At 52.7% G+C, this 9,771-nt stretch overlaps 1 protein-coding gene across 6 annotated transcripts in view; it reads right to left on the bottom strand.

Annotated features, from left to right (window-relative positions):
* Positions 1-3,432: 3,432 nt before the first annotated feature.
* The window catches only part of PRDM2 (PR/SET domain 2), a 122,972-nt gene continuing 116,633 nt past the window's right edge, over positions 3,433-9,771 (bottom strand). For all 6 annotated transcript variants that reach the window (XM_075994192.1, XM_075994209.1, XM_012763030.3 and 3 more), the window contains one exon: positions 3,433-5,218. Coding sequence is in view for 1 of the 6 variants with exons in the window: in XM_075994209.1 (XP_075850324.1) it covers positions 5,193-5,218 (26 nt within the window). In the remaining 5 variants the exon portion in view is untranslated. The remainder of the gene's footprint in view (positions 5,219-9,771) is intronic.

Genomic DNA, 9,771 nt, shown 5'->3' with positions numbered 1-9,771 from the left:
TTTTCAGTCGCTGCTATGGCCATAATCCTCAGATTTAGCAGGCGTTAAACCTGGGGGACATGCAGAGCTTGCGGACAATACAAGTGGCCCAGAACTCCCCCTTACCACCAATTCCGATTCAACAAGTTTGGGGGTGGAGGCCAAGAATCTTTCTTTTAACAATAAGACCAGCTGATCCCAGAAACAGGTGTTAACTTACCCCAAGGAGGCACAGTAGTGGCTAATTATGTCCTCACTAAAACATAGGAAGGTGGATATGATTATCAACCTCTGTACAAACAAGGAAGCAGGCTGAGGCCAGTGACTAGCCGAGGTCACACAGCCAGTCAGGAGCAGAGCTGGGATTGAACCTGGGGCTGGAGCTCCAAAGCCTGTGCTTTCAAGCCCATGTGTCTCGAGTGGCCACCCATCTGGGGAAGAAGAAAAGCCCAGCAGCTGATTGCTGTGCCTCTAATTGGAGATGACCCGTGCTGTGACGTTTCCACCTGCAGGGGGCGGTAGAGGGAGCGGCGAGGGGTAGGCATGGGTGAGTAGGATATCGTGGCCCTTGGGACCCAAAAGGCCTGTGTCCAATTCCTGGCTCACACCTACCAGCTGTGTGGCCCTGTCGCTGGCCAAACCGTTTAACACTCTGGGCCTCAGATCTTCTCACCTGTGAAATGGCCATCGAGATACCAGCACTGCTGGGTGGCCGTGAGATGACAGGAAATGCCTGGCATGTCCCAGCACTCAGCAAGTGGCAGTGGTGTCATTCAGCCCTGGGCTTGCAGTCGGAAGCTGGCTCAGGCCCCGCTGACGCTGAGCAGGTGTGACCTAGGTGAGTCACTGGCTCGCTGAGCTCCACCTGTGCAGAAGAGACTGCCCTGCCCACCTTGACGCTTGTTGGAGGAATGGGATGGAATTACGTGTTGGGAGGGTATGTGACGGAGCAGAAAAGTAGGCCATAAATGGACGTTATTGTTTTCATTTCAATTCCAGGCTACTTGCAATACTAAGAATACTTCTCTTCCCTTCATGAGTCATTCTCAGGCCTAATGTGGCGATTAGGTGAGGAGACCTCATCAGGATCTGCAAGGGCCCCCTATATCCTCCCCCCCTCCTCCTCCAGGAAGCCCTCCCGGATGCCTAAGGCTGCATTTGGGATCCCTCCTCTATGCTCTCAACACACCCAGGACTGGCCTTGACACCAGCACTTTTCATTCTCTGAAATTGTCTACTTTCTCCTCCCTCTACTCTTCCCCTCCTTGTCCCCCCATCCCCGCCACTGTGTGGAATTCATCTGTGTGCCCAGACTAAGGGCCAACCCACGCTGATGCGCTGAAGGCATGGATTGCACCTCCCTGGAAGGGTCTACTTTGTTTACTTGTTTTCCCTAGACAAGCTTCCTCCAAAGTGGGAAGTTGTGTGTGACGGTTAATTTTACCTGTCAACTCGACACTGGGCCATGGGGTGCCCAGATTAAGCGTTGTTTCTGGCTGTGTCTGTGGGGTGTTTCCAGATGAGATTCACTCTTTGATATGTGGACTCTGTAGACCTCCCTCCCCGGTGTGGCTGGCATCATTCAACCCATGAAAGACCTAAATAGAACAAAGAGGAGGAGGAGGAGGATTTTGCCCCCCTTTTCCTGCCTCATTGTTGAGCTGGAACATCTCATCTTCTCCTGCCCTTGGACTGGGATTATATCATCAGCTCCCCTGGTTCCCAGGCATTTGGGCTCAGACCGAATTTCACTGCAGGCTTTCCTGTCTCCAGCTTGCAGATGGCAGAACGTGGGACTTCTTGGCCTTCATAATCGTGTGAGCCACTTCCTCATAATAAATCATATTTTTATATACATGTAAATTATATCTATATAAATTTCCTTTTGGTTGTTTCTCTGGAGAACCCCTAACACATCATATCTTCTCCTTTTTCAAGAAAGTATTTACAATTCTGGGCTCTTCTTTCTACCCTTCTGCAATAGTTGGCTGTGGACAAAGACCATTTGGGGGTCTCCTTCCACCCCAAACCCAAGGACATGCTTGCCTCTCAGTTCCCGTTAGAATTCTCTGTACTCGCCCCATCCCCCGGGGCTCTGATATCTAACTCTGCTGGGATATGTGATCAGAGGCATGGTTAGCTCTTCAAAGAATTTATTTACACTCACATCCAGTAGGACAGCGGAAATAGACAGTAACAAGTGCTGACAAGGAGGTGGAGAAACTGGAACCCTTATGTATTGCTGGTGGCAATGCAAAATAGTCTAGGTACTTTGGAAAACAGTTGGGCAGCTCCTCAAAATGTTGAGGAGTTAGCATACGACCCATCAATTCTGTCCTAGCCATACACTCAAGAAGACCTATGTCCACACAGAGACTTTTACACAATCGTTCATAGCAGCACTATTCCTAATAGCCAAAAAGAGGAAACAACCCCGAAGTCAATCAGCTGAAGAATGGACAAGTAAAACATAAAGGGAACATTTGGGCCGGGTGCGGTGGCTCACGCCTGTAATCCTAGCACTCTGGGAGGCTGAGCCGGGCGGATCGCTCGAGGTCAGGAGTTCCAAACCAGCCTGAGCAAGAGTGAGACCCCGTCTCTACTACAAATGGAAAGAAATTAATTGGCCAACTAAAAATATATACAAAAAATTAGCCGGGCATGGTGGCACATGCCTGTAGTCCCAGCTACTCAGGAGGCTGAGGCAGGAGGATCACTTGAGCCCAGCAGTTTGAGGTTGCTGTGAGCTAGGCTGATGCCATGGCACTCACTCTATCCTGGGCAACAAAGCGAGACTCTGTCTTAACAAGAACAACAAAAAAGGGAACATTTGGCCTTAAAAAGGAATGAAGTACCAACACATGCTTCAACCTAGATGAACCTTGCAAACAGTAAGAAGCCAGTCACAAAAGATACGTGTGATACAGTCTCATCTCTATGAAACACCCAGACGGACGATCTGTAGGGACAGGAAGTAGATTTGTGGTTGTCTATCTAGGGTGAGGGGCTTGGGGAGTGACTGCTAATGGGTATGGGGTTTCTTTTGGGGGTGTTGAAAATGTTCTAATATTGACTGCAAGGACGGCTGCTCAACCGTGAATATATTAAAGACCACTGATATGTACACCTCAGTAGGGAAATGGTCCTGTGTGGATTAGACCTCAATAATGCTGTTTAAAGACAAGAATATATTTGCAATCGTGGGAGGCCTTTCCGGTCTTAGCAGGATGGCCTGACTTACTGGCTGGCGGCTGGAAGGGTGAGTGGGGGGCCAAGCAGCCTTGCTCACCAGGTGAGATGTTCCCTGGCGTGTTTCCTCGAGGCCCTGGGCTCCTCCCGCTGCTGGCATGGAGCACTCAGGGACCCCCGCCCCACCGCCACCCCGCCACCACAGCAATCCCCCGCACGGAAGACAAGGCGCAGAGACCAAAATGATCACCCCACACCTGCTCCTCACGATGGCTCTTCACACGTTTATTGTCCGTTTTCTTCACATGGCAGAGACAGAGCTGTCTTCCTCCTCGCCCCACACCCACACTTGAGACCATCGCTGACCACCCCCCCACACACACACCATTGGAACAGTTTTCCTGACAGCGTGGGAGTGTCGAAAGGTGACCAGCACATTTGCACATGCGGCAAAAAGAATCTCCCCCAAGGGCTCAACCACATTTCCCAGAATTCGCCGTGGGCTGAAGGTGCCTCTCGAGGCTTTGGGTTTGCGTTTCCTCCCTGCTGATGGGGAATGGTTCATGGACGTGGACATTTACGCGACAAAACTGTATCGAGAGGGTGGGGGCAGCCACAGCTCTTCATGCTCGTGAGGGTTAATTGCAGGAGCGGGCAAAAGGACTCCAGTTCATAAAAAATTAAAAGCAAACAACGGTTTTTAGTTGGAAATAGGAAAACCGTGACTCCGGCCAATGCTCAGCATTTTTCTGCCCATGTGAGGATCTCACGAGACCCTTCTCCCGGACCCTTGTCAGACCCCATACTGCTGCCAGTAGACTGAGTAATTAAATAACACAAGTTATAAAACTTTAAAAACGGGGCATTTACAGTCAGGGACATAAATACGTGCTTTTAAAAGTGTTTACGTACATATTTACAGAGTTGCAAGATCAACCATAGTAGCCCTGAAAAAGAAAATCCCTTTATTGTGTGACAACTCGCGCTCGCCAACCTTCCCTCCTTCCACTTTGGGTCTGACACACCACGACCGAGATCGGGGCTGAGAACACAGCACCCAAGTGGTCTCAGATGTCCTCGTCTGGAGTCTGCCCCGAAGGCACAAAACCCAACCACCTGGCTGAGCTGGGTCCAAACTCCAAGCTCAGCTCATGTGTTTCTCCAAGACGTGGACTGACCCCCCGAGAGCAGGGGTCCACCCCGGCAGCCCCTGGCAGGCCATTTACAGCCTCTGGAAATCTCTTTTTCTTCCCCGTGCTTTTTAATCCTTCCATTTTTTTTTTTCATTTCCCAATTTGTTTGTTTCCCTTTGCAGCGAATCTGAGGAGCTCAGACACGGAAGGTGTGACGGTCCCACCCAGTGAGGCCCCATCCACCGCCCCTCCCGAGGGAGGGAACGGTGTGTCAGTGGGGACGAGGTCTTTCTCCCAGGGGCACCTGCTTTGGGCGTTTTCTGCAGAGACTTGAGAGCAATGGACTGATGAGAATTTCAAATCTGGAAGCGACTCGAGAGCCAGCAGCTCAATTGCTCAGGCAAGGAAGGGGGTTTCCAAGTGCTGAGGCCACGGGCAGGGCTCAGGCTCGTGTCTCAAGGCGTCTGTATGTTATTGATTCCCAGAGGTGTTGTGGGGAGACGGGAGGCGAGGGAAAGGGGTGGTACTGAAAGGGAACTTGACCTCCTCCTCAAGGCCTTCCTCAGACTGGACCAAAGTCCCCCAAAATGGCAACAGATAATTCGAGAAGCAAAAACCAGGGTCAAGGAGCTCTTGGAAAATTGCATAGTAGGAGAGGCCCCGCCCCAGCAGGAAGGCTGAGCTGCGGGACTCGGCGCCAGGCCTGCCTCCTCCGAGTATCATCCCAGAGGGCGGCGTGGAGTCGGCCGCCTTCCTGCCTCCCCAGGTCAGGGCCCTTGCTTGAAGACCACTCGCGCACCCACACGCGCACACGCACTCCCCCTCTCTTGCGGCGCACACAACGGGGACAGGTCACTACTCCCTGCGGGGCAGACTGCAGTCCCTTTGGCTTCACTGATTCCAGGTCACTTCAGGTGCTGGGGAGAAAAAGAAAAGAAAAATAATGGCAACCACATATTCAGTGCCCACCGTGGGCTTTCATGCAGTGTCCCTCTGAAGTTTTTAACAAAACTGTTTCGTGATGTCCACCACACCCACGGCAGAAAGCCCAGCTTGGTGGGTTTCACAGTGCACACACCTGGCCACCGGCACCCACGGGCCCCCCTTTACGATACACTAACCCACCAGAACAGCCACTATCCTGACCTCTACCACCACAGTATAGTTTGCCCATTTTTTGACTTAAATAAACAGAATCAGTGCAGCACATGTTCCGTGTCTGGCTTCTTCCTTGTGGCGCATTTGTGAGATTCCTCCACCCTTGGCAGGTGGCTACAGCTCTCCCAGCCGTCCGGTTGCATGGTATTCTCTCGCAGGATGTGCCGCATTCATCCACCTAGTCCACCCCTAGTGCACAGCTGGTCGTCTCCAGTTTGGGGCCATGTGAGCAATGCTGCTAGAACATTCTTGTATGTGTCTAGAATACACGTATGACGAACATATGCACACATGTCTGCCGAGTGCACATGCTGGGTGCTAGGGTGTGCACATACAAGGCATGAGCATTCTTGTACAGGTTTTCTGGTACGTGTGGGCTCATATTTCTGCCGAGTGTGTCCCCGGCCGTGGCACTGCGGGGCCCAATGTCAGTCAACACTGCCCGTTCTCCAGCGCAACCCGTTCTCGGGGCAGGCAACACCCATCCTCATTTTACATGGAAGAAATGGAGGCTCGGAGAGGAGAAGTAACTTTTCCAAGTCAGCCGATGGTGACGGACAACAGAGGCGAGACTCTGGCTGGGTCAAGCTCACTCCAGAGGATGCATGTTCTTCCCGTCAGGAGGGGTGGCTCTGCCCACACCCGTCCTCCACGGAAACTATGGCACAGAGCTGGGCATGTGGGTGAGCGATCAGTAACGTTTGCTGTGTTGCACTGAACTTGCTGGGCCAAGTTCAGGGGTACAGTTCTCTCTACAGGTCACCAGTACTATTACTAAAAATTATTATTATTATTATTATTATTGCTAATAATAATTCAATAACAGTAATAGCAGCTCTGGTTTATGGAAGGCTTACTGCACACCAGGCACCTTCCTAAGGGCTTTTCATGTACCCATGAGAGAGGTACTATCATTGTCAACCCATTTCACAGATGAGTGACTAGAAACACAGAGGGTGGAGGACCCACTGAAGGTGTAGCTCCAGAAACCACACCTAACCACTTGGCTCTGTTAATTCCAACCTGCTGAAACCTCCTGAGGGCACTGGAAGGAGCTGCTCGCCCTGCTGTGGAGAGGGCGCCTTCGAGAGAGGGAGCTTCCTGCCCCCGCGAACACCTTCTTATGACACAGACGGGCCCAGGAGCAGGGGGAGGGAAGAAAGCCGAGCCAGGGCCCATCTTGGAGCAGCCACACTCCCCCGGCCTGCCGTGGCCAGCAAGTGTGGGTTTCCTGAAGGCTCGTGGACTCGTTAAGGGAACCATCCTGCCAGTCCCCCACCAAGGGGGCAGCCCTCTGCAGGGGCCACCGCAGCAGGGGCTGGGCCTGAGGGGGAGGGGAGCTCTCACACGAGGAAGATGGGGGCCTCTACCCACCCCCCTCCCAGGACAGCAGGACAGGGCCAGCGTCAGAATGCCTGACACAGAGGGCTCAAGGCTGGCCAGTCTTGGCCAAGGAGCAGCAACAGCCAAGACGAGGACAGTGACAGTGGCTGGGAACGTGCGAGGCGCTGGTCCCCTCCCTAGACCTCCCCTCTCAGCTACCCGGGAGAAGCCCGCTGGCCCCGAGGGTGGAGTGAGACAGGATGTGCACAGGGAGCCTCACACCGCACTGGGCAGGTGGCACTTTCCTACGCCTGAACGTGAACAGAAGCTCTGGCTGCTCCTGAGACACAGGAAAGGGGGGTGCAAAGGCTAGTGGCAGGCAGGGACAGGAGGAAACCAAGCTCCTGTGTCCACGCCTTGCTCCATTCGGCCCATCCAGCACACAGTTACGGAGCTTCCGATCCGGGAAGGGCAGCAGGAGCGAGGCAGCCCCGCTCACGGGTCCTCCGAGAGTGCCATCCTCATCTCTGAACGAGACCCACGTGCACGTGTGATTCTGCACGAAGGGGGCACAGCCCACTTCAAGTCCAGCATCCACCCTGCAAGTCAGAAGACCAGAGCTTTGATGCCAGCTCTGCCACGTGCCCCTCTGGGCCTCAGTTTCCCTCCCTGTAAAATGAGGGTGTTGATCTGCACATACCTTCCTGTGCTCAAATTCTTTGTCATGGCATTTTAAAAAATCTCATGGATGGCCGGGCGAGGTGGCTCACGCCTGTAATCCTAGCTCTCTGGGAGGCCGAGGCGGGCGGATTGCTCAAGGTCAGGAGTTCAAAACCAGCCTGAGCAAGAGCGAGACCCCGTCTCTACTATAAATAGAAAGAAATTAATTGGCCAACTGATATATATATAAAAAATTAGCCGGGCATGGTGGCGCATGCCTGTAGTCCCAGCTACTCGGGAGGCTGAGGCAGAAGGATCGCTTGAGCCCAGGAGTTTGAGGTTGCTGTGAGCTAGGCTGACACCACGGCACTCACTCAAGCCTGGACAACAAAGTGAGACTCTGTCTCAAAAAAAAAAAAAAAAAAAAAAAAAAAAAAAAAATCTCCTGGAGCTGTTAGTGCTATAGACTGAGTTGTGTCCCCTAAAATCCACATACGGAAGCCCTAACCCCCAGTGTAATGGTATTTGGAGGTAATTAGGGTTAGATGAGGTCACCAGGAAGGGGCCCTCATGAGAGATTAGTGGGCTTCTGAGACACCAGAGAGCTTGCTGTCCCTCCCCCACGGCCACCACGTGAGGACACAGCAAAAAAGTGGCTGTCCGCAAGCCAGAACATGGGCCCTCACCAGGACTCAACCATGCATTCTCTGGGACTTCCAGCCTCGAGAACTGTCAGGAAATAAATTTCTGATAAACGTTGAAGCCACCCAGTCAGTGGCATTCTGTTATGGCAGCCTGAGCTGGCAAAGGCAAACAATGTAAGATGATTAAAAAAAAAAAAAATCCTTAAAAATAAAATAAGTAGCACATGCTTCGTGTAAATACAAATTTAAAAAACAGAAAAAAGTTAAATAAGATTTTAGGGAGCGAGTTTCAGTCACTTAGAAATTAAACCGTTCAGTTTAGAACATTCATCGTAGATGAGCGAAGAGAGGCTGTTGGTTGTAGGTGCAAAGTTCATTCAGCCTCTATTGGTCTGAGCGCTTGGACCAGGGAGCTGCACATGTCTGAGAAGAAGGAAGAAGAGTGCAGCCGTCTGGGATGGCGCCTGGCCCTGGGGAGAGCCTGGATCGTGAAGGTGTGGCAAATGCTGCCCATAGCACGGCGTCGTCCTCGCTGAGACCGCAGCGGCCACAGACAGAAACCGCCGAGCCTGTCGCGAAGCCAGCCCGGTGGCACCCGGCTCTCCCGCAGGCTGCAGAGAGCCTGCCCTGGGGTGGAAGCCACGCCCGGAGCACCCATCAGCACGGAGGTTCACGCAGCAGCGTCCGCCACGGGGAGGATCCCAGGACAGGAATGAGACCCCGAGTCAGCAACTGCTCCTCCGGCACTGCCTCCCATTTTCCAGAAGACTGTAGCCAAGTCTCTGCCCTCAAGGCCTCAATTTTTCCATCTATAAAATGGGAGGAGGAGAGGGTTCATCTCCGGGGCCTCCCAGCCCTGTGCTATCTTGGATCCATTTCAACTTCGTTTCGCACGATTCCGGCTCAGGGTCAAGTCCCCTGTCGGGGAGCAGCTGGCTCCAGAGTGACGGGCTCAGTGCCAGCTGCAGACAACAGGCTCTCTGGGGAAGGTAGATTTTACTGTTATGCCCCTCCCCACCCCCAGAGGAATAAAGCCAAGCCGGAAACCCCAGCTGCTTAAGAAAGGGAGAAGTGAGCGAGGTCTTGTGGTGGGAGGGCAGGCAGAAGGGAAGAAGAGAGTCTTTGCTTCCTGGTATAACACAAAAATCCCCAAAGTTTCAGAATTCAGCCCATTCTTGGCTTAAACAACGAATTCTCATTCCAAACGACCCTGGCTAGTGGCCTAACCCCTGGCCTAGGTTAAGCAGGCATCCCCGACCGTGTGTCCCAGAACCACAGGGCCACCTGCTAATTCAGGTTCCCAGGCCACGCCCACCAGGATGCTTGTTCTGTACATCTGGGAGGGACACCCCAGGTCTGTATCGATAACGGTGCCCCAGATCTTCTGATGCACGAGTCCTCCCATCATGCTTTGGGACGCTGGCCTCGGGGACACAACAAATGCGACTGCGCTGTGTTGCCAACAGGGAGGCCCAGCCTGCTTGGGGGTCACTAGCAGAGCCCAGGAGCTCCAAAAGTGGGAAGTCTGCCTTCCGTGTTGTTACCATCAGAAAATTTAGAATGATTCCAGGTTTTTACCAACAGAAAACCTAGGAAGAGATGATTTTGGTTCAACATAAAGTAAACTTTGTATTTTAGTACAGGTTGAGTATCCCTGAAGTAGTCCCTCAAATGCTTGGGACCGG

This window comes from Microcebus murinus, chromosome 2 (assembly GCF_040939455.1).
Source record: "Microcebus murinus isolate Inina chromosome 2, M.murinus_Inina_mat1.0, whole genome shotgun sequence".
Taxonomy (NCBI): Eukaryota; Metazoa; Chordata; class Mammalia; order Primates; family Cheirogaleidae; genus Microcebus; species Microcebus murinus.
The sequence above is the reverse complement of the archived record's forward strand: the minus strand, read 5'-3'. Positions and strand labels throughout refer to the sequence as shown.